Here is a 17,412-nt window from a genome sequence, read left to right on the forward strand (position 1 = left end):
ATGCCAATTGTATTACCAAACATATCTAAGATACCATCATATAATAACCAACGTTGACTCATCTATGACAAGAGTTTCTCTTAGAGAAGAGTCTATGCATATCTCTTGAATATGCCACAAAATATCAACCATAAGATACCACTCGTGCTGAGATGCCATATACCAAAACTGTGAAAAAAATGTCATTAAGATGCTAGCAGAGATCATGCACAGTAACAATATTATAACCCAGTACTACAGCAAAAGCATAGATACCATTGTGTTGAGCAAGACCATAATACCAAACTGTAATGTAACCATAAGGATCACTGAGTTGAGTGTAACAATAATGGTCTGATATTCGTCATTACCTGCTATACATATAGTGATGCCACACAAGCTGAATTGAGATAACAACAATGCAATAATTGCAACTGCATTGGGATGCTAAGACCACCATACATGAAACTTGGACTAGGATACCTCACTAATGAAAATCACTGAGAAAGAGGATGTGCCAAAGTCATTCTTACATCACAAAGATATTGTGCCAACAATTGTAATGACATACAAATTGTATTGCGATTGTATGACAGTAGAGCAAGATCTTTGAGATGCCAAAGGATGTAAGACAGAGAACCATAGTGAGACAAAGCCACAAGCCAATGCATTGTGCCATGCAAAGAGAAGATACCAAACCGCTCAGATTATGCGAAGATGCCTCCGAATTTATGCTAGGATCAAAACCATGTGAAGACCTCAAAGCTAAATCCATACGAATATCTCAGAGTCATCGAGCTTACTGAGGTAGCCATCCAAAAATTGCAGATTAAAATTCGCACTTTTGAGCACCCCAATGGGGTATATATAGTGATTTGTTATAGTTCGAAGGATCACAACTATTGGATGGGCCGACATGAATTCATTTAAATAAAATGGTTTTCCATCCAAATACATATTGAGGCCGACTTTGAATATCTTAGGCGGGAGACCTTAATAATTAAAACTCAAATAGACACCTTCGTAACTATTTTCAAAATAAAACTTTGCCAATCAATTTGAATTCACTTTAGGGGATCAAGGGAAATTCTTCCCTAAGTTGCCTCATAAATTTAACACAAGTCCACCACAAGATCATATTGACACCCCCGAGTGAAGCGTTCCATGGGACTCCCATGTGTAGAGCATCATTTCAAACCATGGGCATCTTTAGCACAATCATCGGAGCCCTCACTAGAGCATTTACAAGCTATTCTATCACCACGAGACCCATGAGACCATTTTTTGCGCCCCAAACACAAATTGGGGCCCATGTGACGATTTACCTGGAGATTGAGGGGCCATCCCCTTGTTTGAGATTTATGGAGCCCTCTTACACATTTTGGCACAAAGAGGACTCAATGTTGCCTTCCAAAGGCCCTACATCAGCATGACATCATCATTTCGGCTTGCATTTGGATGGCTAATTCATATTTTGTAAAGCTACATGGTCAGCTTGTGACCAAAAGATGTATCTTGTCCATTTTCAGAATGTTGAGGGGCTTGCAGGCATAATTCGATCTAGTAGGACACATATAAATAGAACATCATTTCATTTGGAATGAATCATCATCACCACTTGGGAATTTCAGCCTCTTAGGCTAATTCGTACTTGTTCTTGGATTGGCTAATGGAGTATCCTCGATGCATTTGGATATTTGGAGTTGAATTTTTATCTTCTTTTGGAGCTATCTCTTGAATTATGGATAGATATGTTGCATGTCATCTCGTAAGTGCCTTTTATTGAAATTTTGATCTTGAAATTATGTTTTAATGTATGGAATTGTTGCAACTAGATTAACGCTAAATTGTGCCCTAATTTTGTAAAAGGGAATTTTTTTTTAAAGCTCGTTGGTTGGTTTGGATTGAATCATCATCATCACTTGGGAATTTCTGCCTCTTAGGCTAATTCGTACTTGTTCTTGGATTGGCTATTGGAGTATCCTGGATGCATTTTGATATTTGGAATTGATTTTTTATCTTCTTTTTGAGCTATCCCTTGGATTATGGATGGATATGTTGCATGTCATCTTGTAAGCTAAGTCACCTGACACGGGGATTCGAGATTCGTAGGATACGGGGATTCAAGTGTCGGATTCGGACACATTGACCCCCTGGAACAAGACACGTAGGATTCGTTATATATTATTTTATTAATATATATATATATATATATATATATTAAAATATATATATATATATATATATATATATATATATTAAAAATTAGATATTTCGTACACAAATTCTCATTAATGATACAAATTCATTGATTTCAAACATAGATCTTCATCTAGATGTTAGTTTCACTGTTTACAAAGTAAGTTAATAACATTATAGCATGCATAGTACATACAAAATTCAAATGTCTACATAAACCCTCACAAACCTCATAAACCCTCCCAAACCTCATAAACCCTCATAAACCTCATAAACCCTCACAAACCTCATAAACCCTCATAAACGCTCACTTTTTTGGGATTCGAATCCTAAAATCAGCACACGAGGTGTCCTAACGGGGCACGATCGGGATTCGATGGTGTCCTGTTAGGACACGTGGTGTCCCATTTTAGGATTCGAATTTCCATCGAATCGTGTCAGATTCGTGGGATTAGAACAAGTGCCCTGTTTTGGACGAATCCGGTTTCATAGCTTGTAAGTGACTTTTGTTGAAATTTTGATCATGAAATAATGTTTAATGTATGAAATTGTTGCAACTAGATTAACGCTACATTGTGCTCTAATTTTGTAAAAGGGAAAAAAAAAAATTAAGCTATTTGGTTGGCAATTGCATATTGATTTTCTCCATAAAACTCCATAATCTTTGAGTAGGTAATTGTTGAGGGTTGGTGCTTAAGGCATCAATTCTTGACGTCTTTACGGACAAATTTGGCTAATATAAAGCATCTAGGACTCCATATCCCCAAAGAACAAGGCACCAATCCAAGCCTTTGGTGATCAAACTCAATTTCTCTCCATAAATTTCCTTTCCTAAAATTTGGTCCCCTAAAGTAGGATGGCTAGGCTAGGGCATAGAGCGAATTGCATTAGAGTGATTTGGTGGATTCCAAGAGCCTAGACACCAAGACTAAGGTCTTATCTTCTTGACCTCAAAATTTGGTGGGCATCTAATTGGTTTTCATCCATAAAATCTCTTGCCCTAGGTGTGCCCTAAGAGGGAAACCCTAGCTTGTTGTTACCTCAACTTGGGGACTTCTTTGAGGGTTGTATGAGCCTCGTACTTGGTGAAGTAAATCATAAGAAGCCCTTTCTCATCCTTGCCTTAATCTTGGAAGTGCCTTTATCCACGATTACCTATAAAACCCTAGGTCTTGCACAAGTCTTTTCTAGGTCTCTTAGACGGAGCGAAATACCTTTAGAAGCATCATTTCATCACCTTGAGCTTCCTTTGAGAGGTCTTGCCACATCACCTAGCACCATAAACTCTAGAATATCTACTAAAGATGATTATCATCCTACTAGGACTCCTTCCATCAGTGAAGGTCCGTAAAGAACAGGGGACATTAGTTGCGTTGACAATGGGCCATTGTCCCATTGTTAGCGCTCAGTCTAGCTCTTTGTCTTGAAGGGTTTCCCTCTTCAAGGCCTGCTAGATTTTGTGGTAACAAGGGGTATAGCATCTTTCTATGTGAGGCCTTGTATGTTTACAATGTTTTTCACTTGTTGATTTTTGTTTTGGGAAACCCTTGTAGCATGTTATGAATGCCTTGCAATGAACTATGAGACATTCAGATAGAGTAACATGAGAATTGTATCCCTCTTATAGCTATTGTAGTTATGTTAGCCTTGCATCTAATAAACCTAATTGTTGTTAGATTAACATGACCTCACCTTGATAGCAATGCTTACGAATGGCATCCCTACCTTTCCAAGGATAAATTTTTGCGATAGATTTCAACAAGTTAAGGTTGATTTGTGGCATGCATAGCAGCCCTTATTGCCTTACATTTTCATGCATTTGCCCTCTTTGATCCATACTTCCTTGACTCCATCTGCCCAAGGTTTGCTTAGGTACTTGGTCTTGGGGTTTTCTACATTTATCTTTTGTTCTGACACCATTTACTTACCTATCCATACTACAACCATTCATTTTGCTTGGGCTTAATCTTCAATAAGTCACATTGTACCTCCACTCTATATCCTTAGCAATCCTATCTTTAGGGAAGGCTCCCATGAATTAGAGAAGAGACAACAAAAAGTGAGAGGAAGAGCCACTATGGTGAAAATGGGTAGCCTTCCTAGATTGAACAAGTCTAGCTCCTTGATGACTGGAACGTTACATCATATGGGGATGCTAGATTTTGTTGTAACAAGGTCCTAGGTTGTTATGAGAGAAATCTCCATCCTCTCTCACCTAAATACTAACACCGTTAGCTTTGGTGTGTGACTTCCCATGTTGATGAAATAACATCCTCCCTCACCTGAATACTAACATCATTGGAATTCACACTTGAATGTCATGTCATGTCGACCTTCTTTAGCTTGAGGTTGTTATCAATATGATGTCCATAATTACAAGCTATTACTATGCTCACATATCCATATAATGGGATTTTATTCAACATTAATACTTCCTCTTATCACGTGTGTGTATGTTGGGTATGTGTATTGTGAATAATACGAAATGTATAACAATTATGATACATAGTTGGTTTATGAGGCATTACCTGCACAAAAATCTTTGCCAAATCGGTAGGCTAGCTTTTGTGTCCAATTCCCCAAAATGCTGTGACAGCATCCTCACTAAGTCCAGTACAATGGTCCGTGGTTTCACTGTCAGGCCTTGGCTTGTGGTGGTTATTTATTTGATGTCCATAATTTTGTGGAGGGGTGAAGTGCTTCGAGAAAAATGCCCCCTGGAGATGTGCTCCTAAGAGTTTAGGTGCCAGGGTCTGAGTGCTATCTAGTCCACCAGAATCTCCAGGTACTCACAGTGTCCTCATCACTTGGGAACACTTAACATTCTGTCGACCTTACCATTGAACTGACACCACCAATGCCACGTTGGCGACAAATCTCATTTCCCCTCACGTTACTTAACATTTCCTGCAATCGCTATTCTGTTCCCATTGAAACACATAGCAAGAATGGAACCCTGATGGACGGATTAACACTCCATTCCTCAAAAGTGAACCGATTCCTCGCCAACGCTGCTGTGTCAAGAAATATCAATTCCGATCCCATTAATCAACAGTTCTTGAAATCTTAATCTGACGTTCTCCCAACACTTTCAAATCGGGAAAAGTTGTCTCCCAAATTCGATTTCTTCCTTTTCATATAGACATCACGATATTTGAAGTAGAAGCAGAGACATCAGTTCCAAGGCAGTATTATAAAATCATTCAAAGTTCCTAAAGCCCTATGTTGTGTTTATGCCTTCAATGCCAAGATACATCTGATAACAGCATTCAATTTAGAGCTCAATACCACTTGTATACAATTACAGTCCTTTGACAAATTGTCACTGATGTTAATTTCAGTAGAGGACTCCATCAGAAGTATAATACTTATAATCTTTACAATTTCTAGGGTTTAAAATCAAAAATGTCAAGAATTCCATACCGCTCTGATATTCGAGTCTTCTGAATCGACTGCGTGTACGGGCCCTTCGCTTTTGAAAACAGGTTCAGCTCTGTCCAAGGCTCCCTCCTCGCTGATCTTTAATGAACTTATATCCACTGCTTCGGAAACCTTATCGTCCTTCTTCTCATCATCAACTTCTACGTCTCCCCACCGCTTCTTCTCTTCAGCCACAGTCACCTCAGTTTTACTCTCCGATGATGATGCATCTCTGGGCTGCTGCTCCAGTACAGTCCCTTCTCCCTCCACATGGTCTGCCATGGAAGCTTTACACAGGAGAAAGAAAACCCAACGAAAATATTGAATCAGAAAATATAACTTAAATACTTTGGGTATTTTTTTTCCGAATTCAGAGCTTCACTTGATACTGAGCGTTATTATTGTTGTTGCAAGTGAAAGCTGGAGTGTGGAGCAAAGTCAGAATATAAAACGAATTAATGGTTGTGGGCAGCAGGCGGTGCGACGCCGAGGCCAGTCCAAAACCTTATTTTACCCATTGAACCATCATAACGATGTTTTTGAAGATGATGCTTTGTTATCACGCAACAGCATTACTTAAACGATAACAGGGAACATCAAATATATGAACTAACATTTTAAATTGGCCAAAAAAGTATTTTGGTGGTACCTTGACCATTTTTAGGCCGATAGGCCTTCTTATAATTTATCCTGCTCCGTTGGATCAGGTGAGACATTTTCGACTGTTATTTGAGTGTGGTTTATGCTACCGATACAAATTATTTACTTACTAAATTCTATTAACAAGTAATACACCTTCCCAAAAATATATCCTGGAATAACTCTCTCGATTTGACTGTTTTTCTGTGATGATCTGCTTTCACTGGTTTTTTAAGCAGACTTTCCTGTTTTTTGCAATGACCCGCTTTCACTTTTTTCTTTTTCTGTTTTTTCGCAAAAGGCTTTCCTGTCTTTTCGAATATATGATTTCAATCGCTTGTTGCAGGCTTTTTTACCCAATTTAAAATTAGTGCGTAAGGAAGAAAGAAACATTCTAAACATACCAGTGATCTGCTGGCTCTCTAATTTTTAAGGCCTCTCTTTCTTTTCAGTTGTAAACTAGTAAGGAAAAGAGAAACGTTTTAATTAAATAGATGGATGTATGATCTGCTCCAAGTAAAGCGTATTCGAATTGCATCAAGCAGGCTTAATCATATCAAGCAGCAGCAACGTTGAGGAGAGGAGAGGAGCGATGGGTAATAAAACAGTAATGGTAGCAGCTTGGATTTTAATGTTAATGGTGATAGTTGAAGTTCCAGGGACCACATCTGCTGTAACAGAGGTAGTTGATGAAGTAGCGGTAGTTGATGAAGTAGGATATTCAGTACGCCTGCTAAAGGCTGTTGTTGCTCCTTCTGCGCCCCCCTCCAGGCCATAATGGTCATCCTCCAATACCAAAAGTCTCCGATGAAATCAATGAGTGAAGGGAAAAGTAAACACCAATGTCATTACATATTCCTTCCATATATCAACTGTTTTGGAGTAAGTTAGTAATACGATAAGTTAGTAACAGTTTTTACAAATGGATGGCAGATTTCCAAGGCATGAAGGTTGATATAAGGGTTTTTTAATTAATAATAAGTTATTTGACAGAATTGTTTATTCATATGAAGAGAGTTTATGAATTAAAGCTGATTGAATTTCTAGTATTTGGAATACTTTTATATCGATGCCATTGATTTATTTCTATGAAATTTCAATATACATGATGCCTAGATCGTGATAAAATTCTAATTGGCATATAATTTCTGCACCGTACGCTTTACTGCATTGAAGGATTCAAACATATGTTCTTTGATGAAGTTTTTTATGATAAATTCGCTCGCAGCTTATAAATTAGTAAGTTTAATCGATAGAATAATATTATGATAATAATACAATTTTAAATTGTATTCAAATTGATGGATAAGGATTTTCTCATGATTAATAAATTTTCTGGTTTCATTTTCTACTGCATTTCTTTCCATGAAATTATAAAGTGTTTTAGGATCACCGTAGCAATGAAAGGTTGAAAGGTGTTTTAGTGTTTTAGGATCACCGTAGCAATGAAAGGTTGAAAGGTGTTTTAGGATCACCATAGCAATGAAAGGACGTCTTCGTATGGAAAGAATTGATCTCATGAGAGTAAAATATTGTTTGGTGTAGCATAATATCAATGTAGCTAATCGTAATACAGTTTGAGCAATGCAATGGATACGGAATACCATATAATGTGACAACTTAATAGAGTTGATTAATTAATAGTGAAAAATAAATAATTTATGATAATGTTTTCTTATGTTTAATTAATTTGAATTTAATAGTATGTTTTGAAATATTAAAATATTTTTGAATTTATGAATTATTATTATTATTTTTATGCCGCTTTTATATGAGAGTTAGTAATAATAATATATATTTTTTATTAATTTATTCTAAAATGAAATAAGACATTCAATGTGTTCCTTGTAATATAGATATAAACAAAATATCTAAAGAAAAGTAATTAGACAATGATCCAATCCAAGAAAACAAGGTTTTCCACAAACCAATTAAGCCTTTCAACCTTTTCAGCTTATTTGATTATATCAAACATTTGTGCAGAGTTTCAACCAATTAACATTTCATTGAGTAGTATTTACAAATCAATGATTTTGGGATCAAATCCCACAAAGCAATTATGTAACTGCTCTTCAAATTCCTTCAAGCTTTTGAAAGTAAAACCAATGAATTACCAATATATTTTTATCATAATAAAAAAAAATAGAAAGCTTTTCGCCAGCTCAACATCTCTTCTAGAAAAATTCAACAATTCCAATTTAATAATCTTATCGGCCTCTCTTTGTACCTTTAGGGACAATTGCTAGTACAAAATCCATATACATATCACTTTCAAGGATTTACTTCCCAATTATAGGTTTATATGGTGGAAAGCTATCTCTATTTGAGAAGGATGAAAAATTCTATTTCTCAATTTCAAATAATTTACTTGATACCATTAAACATTGTTTTATTATTTTGCATGGTTATATTTTAGAGTTAATAACCTTTTTATAGGGTTAATATCTCTTAATTGTATTTCACAATTATCTATATTTTATATAATTGGTTTCAATAGTATTTTTTCATATTTCATATAATTGTGCCACACAACTAGTCTCACCATAGTTTTATCTCACATCTATATATTATTTCATAGTGGCGATGTTTAGGTCTAATTTTTACATCTAGCTCAAGATATATGATCCAGTGGTCAGATCCAACACAAGGAAGAATGGATGTCTCCATAAAGATTTTTTTGCTAATAAGGTTTCTAAAATAAGAAATGTATCAAGTTTACAACCAATTTAATGCTTACCTCATCGACGATTATTTTAGGTGAAGGTTCCATGATTGTGTCCACATCTATGGTGAACATGGATAAGATTGTTTCTTTGAACTCGTGAGAGTTTGTATCTAGCCACCTAATCCCCCCCTTATTTTCTTCTAAGGAATCGCCATAGTTGCATCTTACATCTATATATCATTTCATAATGGTGATTTTTAGGCCCAACTTTTATATCTAGCTCAAGACGTATGATCCAGTGGTCAAATCCAACATAAGGAAGAATGGTTGTCTCCAGAAAGATCTTTTTGCTAATAAGGTTTCTGAAATAAGAAACATATCAAGTTTACAACCAATTTAATGCTTACCTCATCGACGATTATTCTAGGTGAAGGTTCCATGACTATGCCCACAACTATGGTGAGCATGGATCATATTGTTTCTTTGAACTCGTGAGAGTTTGTATCTAGTCACCTAATCCCCCCTTGATTTTCTTCTAAGGGTTTTATTATATTGAAGTTGCTTCCAATTAGGCATATATCATTGGTCTACAATCTTTTGACTTGAGAAAGAGTATTTAATAAGGAAGCATATTCTGGCGAAAGATGAGGCTCATATACAACAAACAGTCAACCCTCTTCACTAGACCCTGGTGGATGGAAGCCACCTGCTAGGATTCAATGCTCTACCATCTAGCCAGTAAGCTCAATTTTTGTAGGGTTTTAGAGTATTATTAGGCCTCCAACATGGCCATTTGTGTCCAAGGCTACTAAGTTACTACTCTTCCAACACTTTTCTACTAAGGAGTCGAGCTTGTTGCTGGAGCACTTAGTCTCTTGGAGGATTAGTACACTGGGAATTTCCTTTTTAATGTGGTTTTTCATGAACCTCTCCCTTTTGCAATTAATTCTATGAATATTCCATGATATAATATTCATTCGAAAACAAATTGAGAGGAATAAATCACCTTCATGATCAGAGTAACTTTACATGAACTAACTAGCAATTCACTCACTTCCTGGATTAGCTACTTTTTGGTTTTTATCCCCCTATTTTTTGTTGGAATATTCAACAATACTGAGAGGTGGGTGTGAACCAGTATTAACGATTTTTAACTTAAAAACTTGTAAATGCATCCACATGTATAAAGCCAAGCACATAAATATACATAACATAGAGATTTTTTACATGAAAATCATGGAATACTTTTTTTAATATTTACAAAGAGTACACTCAAATTTATCAACACACGTTGAAAGGAAGCACCAACTCCTTGGTTTATCAACACCAACTAAAATGAAACACTAACTCTCCAAATAAAAAGAAGCACTGACTCCCTAGTTTATTAGCACCAACTCCCTAATTTATCGGCACCAAAGCTTGTACAAGAGTCAATGTTAGTCAAAGAAAGTATGTTCTTCTAGAAATTGCTCCTTTGTCCTTCACATAGGCACTCGACTTCCTAAACATGGACTTCATAGTAATAAAACTTCTCTCAATAAATGATTTGTGAACTCGACCTCCTTATCAAGAGAACAAGACCTCTGAAGCTTTGCCTCCTCAATAGAGGATAGTGTTAGATCTTCAAAATATACCTAAAACTTGCCTTCAAACACACCAGGATTTAGCCCTCAAAACAAGCCTGAGTTCGACCTTCTTCATACCAAAACTTCAGTCTTGAAATTTGGCCTCAACAAGGACGGGTCACTACTCTCAAGGTAGACCTAAAATTAGACCTTCCACACGTAAATTTGACCCTCTACTATTAGGGTCTGACCCTAACCCATTTATTAATGTAATAGGTCCAAGGAGCCCCATAAGAGTCATGATTAGTTAGTCTAGTAAATAAAGCCCGTAAGTGGTTACCCTCGTTAATGATTGCATGTGGTTGATCCTCATTCTAAAAAGGGGACCATGATTAGTTATTTTAGTTATGGATGATGAATAAACATGTCATAGCTAATAAATAAAGTGGTAAACCTGCATTATGCAAGGGACCACAAGTAGTTAGGGTTTCAGATCTTATGAAACTATGTATAATCAAAGATTGCGAGGGAAATTTTGTCTTGTGTTGTATAATTGAGCTCTGATCTACTGGAGGTTGTCCCTTCGAAGAGACAAGTAAACAATATTGTTACATATTTGAATAGAATATTCCCATTTCCTATCATCACATTGTGTTAATTTTTTGTGGTTTCTATGGCATATTTCACACTTCTGATATTTTCTGCAAGTTAAGCATACTGCAAGTGGTATCATAACTCTTTCTTGAACCAACCGCAACACCAATTTTAGCAAAAAAAAATAGGCCAGAGACCTGTTTTGGCGTCTTTAACCTACAAAAATTTGTCATTATGCCCATCATACTCGCGGGAAATACAAGAGGTGGCCATGTTTGTTAGACTCCCTTGTAACCCCTATTGGTACCCCTTCGAGTAGTAGCACATCCAACTATTGAGAAATGTAACTAGTATCAGTCTTCATAATTGTTTATCTCATGTCATGATGTAATTATTTGTCAAAACAAAAAATATTGTAAAAGAAAATTATTTATAAGCATGGGTTTCATACTCTATCTACTTTTTTTCTAGGTCAAAGGACCCATTGGGTGCTTCTAGGGTTTGTGTTTTGAGTCATTGTCATTGTCATTATATTCTAGACCCTTATTGGGCTTTTGTATCAAGAAAGAAAAACATTTTTGTAACATAAAATGTGTCTTGTCCCTCCTCCACCAAGTCGACTCCTTCAATTGTCTATTTGGCCTCATGAAGGGATTCATTCACCTTGAATATATTATAAATAAGATGGGCATTCGACCTATTGTGACATGATCCAAGCAAGAATTCAATCTGCAATAAGCGGTGCGAAAAAGAAGTCAAGAAAAGGGTGCAAAGGCCAAGGAAAGAAGAGACAAGTCAAGCAAAGAAGGAAGAGAATTTTATCAACCAAAGAGGATCAAAATTTCTATGTTTTCTACCACACATGCAAGGAAATCTGAAGCAAAAGAGCAAAGGTGCAGAGCCGAGGGTATAGGACAAGATTTCAGATACGGAAAAAGGGCTGAGATTTTGTTTGACTGAAATTTTGGAAGGATGACTTATGTTGACTTGTGAGAATTTGGTTGCAGTTTGACTTGTCTACATAGGAGGCTAACTTGGTGGATTGGAGGAATTCTATGTCTTTGCCAAAAGTTATAGGATGTCTCATTTGATTTAATTCTAAAGAAGATTAAAAAAAAATGGATTTTCCCCTAGGAGAGGGTTTTGCCCTGGCTGAGTGCCTACATCTTGTGTTCTTATCTTTGTGATCTTCATAATTTTGGAAATTGTATTCATGACAAGAACTTAATAATAAAAGAAGAAATAATAAGAAGTCATAAGAAATTGCCAAGTTAAAGAGAAATCAAATTAAAGAAACCCTAATAAGTTGCCTTAAGGATTTCTCAACATGGTATCAAAGCTAAGGTCAATGGAATAAAGCATATAGAAGATCATTATTTAGAGAACAAAGAACAAAAGGAGCATTGTACTCATAAGCTTAGAAGGTCGAACTCAAGAGCATATTTTTGGGCATCTTCATAAGTCATAAACACTATGATTAGAGCGCAGACTTGGGCTAGAAAGTGAAGGTACCTGGAAGTACTCGTTACGCATCATTTGTCATCATTTCAAGGTATCTGAGAAGCCTAGATGAGGAAGAAAGTCCTGAAAGGAAATCTGGAGTCTTGAACATAAAATTAAGGATCTTTAAATCATATCATAAATTCAAAAGGTTTTGTACTACAACATTAGGGTAACTAAATCAAAGTTTAAAAGGACTAAGAAGTAGTCTTGACAGCTAGCAAAGAAAATAACTAATACCAATATTTAGAGGTATAGTTTCAAGCTCCAACGAAGGATGTTCTCTAAAGTCTATTTCATTTAAGCCCTAATCAAAGGATCAAACTCAGAATTATATATCAATCTTTAACAAGACCTATAACGGCCTCTCTATCTCACGAATTATGTCATCCTAAAGGAAAATCTAGTCCACATTCATTGAATGAGAACTAGATTTGTTTAAGAAACTATTTTTTTTTGTTTTTGTAAAAGAAGGCCAACTGAATCTCAAAGATACTAAAAGAGGTTCTTTGTGCATAATCTATTGTTGAGCAAACCTATTATCTTTGTCTCAAAAGGGTGAACTAAGCTACAACAATAAGAAGAGTTCGTAATCTTATCATCTTAGAAGCTTCTACAACAAACAATGATAGAATAAGCATAAAGCATATTGCACCAACATGTGGAAGGAGCCTTTAAGATCTTATCAAAGTCAAGATTGTAGCAAATACTTCAAGGATGAAATTAGAGTAGAAAGAAAAATCTTGGAAGAACACTCTTATTTGACATTGTTTGAAGGCAGCACTGAAGGAGGTATAACTTAGGAAGCAGTCACTTTCAAGAAAGGTTAAGGTAAGACTGTTATAAGGTACATATAACATAACATGTTCATTTGTGAGTTTTTGTTTAAAGACCTATATACAAATATACATTAGGGTTTTGTTATATGTTCAAGGCTTGTAATCTTATATATTAACCCTATATGGATATTAATTAGAGATCCATATTAAAAAAACCCTAACCCTATTCTATTTTGTTCCATTATAGAAACCCTAGCATTTGGTTTTTAAGGTTTGGAGGTAGTCTAGGGAGAAATAACAATCCCTAGTAAGGGTAGAATTAGATTTGACATTCAAATCATAAAGTCAATATTTCAAAAGGTAACATCATAATACTTAGGGTTTGGATGTAGAAACCCTAGGAATTCTCCCTCTATAAAGATTCCATAGATTAATGAAATTGTCTTCATGCTTTCGTACTTGTATATTTCGTTTGGTGGTACTTGTCAAGCAAATGTTGTAGGTACATAAAGAGATATTGATCTTATGCAAGAGGAAGCTTCCACCTTCTCACAAAAGATAAGTATTCTTTATCTCCTTCATTATTTTGATTTCTTTAGCTTTATTATCATTGTTCAAATATTATCCTTTCTCTTGTATTTTCCTTTGAAGAAAAGCTTGTAGGTCTATTCTAAAGAATAAGGATTGTGACTAGAGTACGAGGGAATATTCAAAGGGAAACTTGTAAGAAGCTTTGTTGCAGAGAAAGTCCATCAATAAGAAACCCTACAATGTTTATAAAAAGAGAAACTCAAGGTATGTAAAATTTCAAGATTTGTAGTAGATAAGAAGGTATGATCAATTTGAAATTTGATTTAGATTATTTTCTTATGTTTAGGGTTTTGTTATAGAATCGTAAAGATTCTTATTTGTTAGGGTGATTAATATTTATAATAAATCAACCCTTATCATACTATCTATCGGTTGTTCACTTTAGTAAAACCCTAACCTTTGGGTTTCTGTTGATGATGCTGGACCCGCCAACATCTCAAGGGATCTCCCCTGTAAGAAGTCCCAACTAGACCTCAGACCATTTGGAGTAGGAGTCCCAGCAGTTGATAGTAAAGCTATGCCTTGACTACAATAGCACATAGAGGTAAGAAAGATATCCTTATCGGAAGCAAGTGTGTGACCTTGCAGCGAGTCAAGAGAGATGCATGGGGAGGTTCTAACACACGAAGGGGAAAATGAAGTGTACCTCTTAGAAGCCTATAATAGTACGCATCCTGAAAGGAACACACGAGCTTTATGACATCACAAGCAGGAAAGAAGAATAGTCGACAATCCAAAGTGATGGGTTAAACCAACAACATTACTTCAACAAGATTCGTACAATCACATACGAAATATTTCATACACAAATGCGTAAGTTAAACAACATACATTGCTAAAGTAACCAGAATAGTCGAACTACAATAACAACATATGCATGAAGACGTGTTGGCTCTGTTATGTTATATAAAAGTGAAATTTCCATCCATACATATAACCATGACAGCCACTAGCCCCAATAGTTGAACATTACAGTCAACGCCACCTGCTCCTCCAAAGAGATGTACTCGCTCTCCACTGAGGAGAAGCTAAGGCTCGTCACAATACTCTCCAAGCCCTCTCTAAGCAATGCCTAGAAAAATATTGGCTCCCAAAATCCTCTTCTATGAGTTATGAGGTTCTATATATAGCAAGGGTGGGGTGACCCTTGACATTCCCCTTTGGCTCTGGACTACCCACATGACTCTTAAACTTCATTACGTATAACTCTTTACATTACATATGATAGTCTGCATTCTACTAATCACACTTGGAATTTCACTTTACATTATATTTGATTACAACAATTACAGCTCACAGTAGTGAGGTGGATGAGACAACTCATAACACAACTCGACATGACACTAGTGACATGTGCTAGTTGAATGTGGTGTTCGTGTCAAGATGTTGTGTTCTTAAGTGATGGATGTGCCTTTGGATGTACTTTGTCTCCATCTCCGCATAGCTTGGTGTTGTAGGGTCGTCAATGGTCTTGGTCTTCGAAAGATGGTTCCATGCATATGTTTCTTTCGCTTACAGCTTGATGTGCTTCATTCGTTCGTTCAACTGCGAGCAAGTCTTCTAACATGCACTCCTTCTTCATCCCGTTCGTCATCGCACCATGTTCCATCAATGTACATGTTCCTACAATCACTCATGACAAGACGACATCAAATCCAAAACCTCCTAGTCTAGCATGATGCATTATTCTCGTGTTATGGGTGACAAGGAGGTAGGACAACTCAATGAGACAGTACATAGCACAACTCAAGCCGGAATGAGGCATTCCGAGAGGACAACCTGCACTGCCAAGAAAAACTGCACAAAGATCACTAAGAGGTAGAATTGTGAAGTGAAAGTCACCAGTCGGCTGCAAAATGGGACCCTGAGGGGAGCAACTTCTAGAGGGAAGACAAGACGGGTTGCAGGGAATTGTTGGGCAGTTCTGCACAGTTTCAAGAGGGACCTATTGGGTAGCTCTGCGCAGTTTTCAGGAATAGTGCATGATAAAGCTGCAAGGAGGAACTGCCAGACATGACTGCACAGTTTTCCAGGACAATGCAAGATATGCAGCAAGGGGAGTGATAGACATATCTCCGTAATTTCTGGAGGCAGCGTAGAGCAAGGCAGCAAGAGTCAGTTGGGCAGTTCTGCACAATTTCTGAGAATAGTTCAGGACAGGACAACAGATGACCAATTGGACATGTCTGCATGGTATTGGGGAACAGTGCATATCCAGGTCTCAGAGGATTGCAAGCTTCCAGCAAGCAATAGGGAGTATTGATGACTGTGCTTGAAAAATGTGCAGTTCAGTTTGGTCATGGAGGCAATTTTTGCAAAGTTCTGAGAAGGAAGACAACTGCTCATTTCTGGGATTGTGCAGTGCAGCTGGCTCGGGGGATAGCCTCAAGTACTGCATGGTTCCAGACAGTAGAGCAGCACCACTGAGGGCTGAGACTGCGCAGGGTAGCTCAGTCGAGGTTTGGGTAAGTGAAGTTGTTCCATCAAAAGGTTTTCAGGAAAATGGCTAAGTGTGAGAGGCAAGTGAACTTGTGATGACTTCAACATTATAATCACACACTTATCATATTTTGAAAACATGATGACAGTAACCACTGAGACAACATAGCAAATCATGACTCTCTATGGGACTGTTTATAGGTGAAAGCGACAAGTGCAACACTTGGGATAGACTTTTGGACGACCATGATGACACTTGTGCGACAATGCTTACGACTTTGTGTTTCAGTGCGACGGGTGTTCGCATAGCTAAGACAACCCAAACACACAAATACAAACCTTCTAAATCACCAGAACTCGATCGCAAGCATGGCATAACAATCAACATGCTAAAGACGACAATTGGTCCAACAAGTGAACGGGAGTAAGAAAAGTAAAGGAAACATGTGGAATGACCTTCAATGCCTGCGGACATGCATGTTTTTGAAGACAAAATTATATGACAATGATCAATAGTACTTCAAGCTACACTAAGAGATGTACTTTACTTACCATACTTACCCTCCAGATGGTTATGCATCCGACAAAGTTTTCATTTGGTCCCGGTCTTTTGTCATAACTCAGTTTCTTGGTCTTTCTCCTCAACTCCTTGAGAGTCACCTAGCATGCCATCTTTCCATGTGATCACTAAGAGATAGGTATGCGCGGTTTCAGCGAGTAGTGACTGTTGTCGGGATGAGGTCCTGGGAGGCCCATCTGCATAGTTTCTGAATGTAAGGCAGTTTGGACAACCAGGACAACACTATATAGTTTTGAGATGCAAGACACTACTGTGGGATGGGTCCCAGGACACATCTGCACAATTTCAGGTTGCAAGATAGTTTGGGCAGTTGAGGGACAACACTGCGTATTTTTTGAAGACAATGGATTCCAACTAAGGGAAGGACACTGGAGGAAACCAATTCGAAGTTTTGGATGCAAAGGGAGTTTGGGATCTCTACGCATTGCACAGTTCCAACAAGCAAGGGAAAAGGTTTGAGGG

The 17,412-nt window shown here is 37.0% G+C and overlaps 1 protein-coding gene across 1 annotated transcript in view; it reads right to left on the reverse strand.

Moving 5' to 3' along the window:
* LOC149210727 (DEAD-box ATP-dependent RNA helicase 38-like) overlaps positions 1–6,598 on the reverse strand; it is a 281,534-nt gene extending 274,936 nt beyond the window's left edge. Inside the window, exon 1 of the mRNA XM_089396770.1 lies at positions 5,602–6,598. Coding sequence (XP_089252896.1) covers positions 5,602–5,880 — 279 coding nt within the window. The 5' untranslated portion in view covers positions 5,881–6,598. The remainder of the gene's footprint in view (positions 1–5,601) is intronic.
* Positions 6,599–17,412: the final 10,814 nt, after the last annotated feature.

The sequence above is a fragment of the Pinus tabuliformis genome, chromosome 1_2 (genome assembly GCF_031772625.1).
Source record: "Pinus tabuliformis cultivar Carrire ecotype Pingquan chromosome 1_2, CPIR1, whole genome shotgun sequence".
NCBI lineage: Eukaryota > Viridiplantae > Streptophyta > Pinopsida > Pinales > Pinaceae > Pinus > Pinus tabuliformis.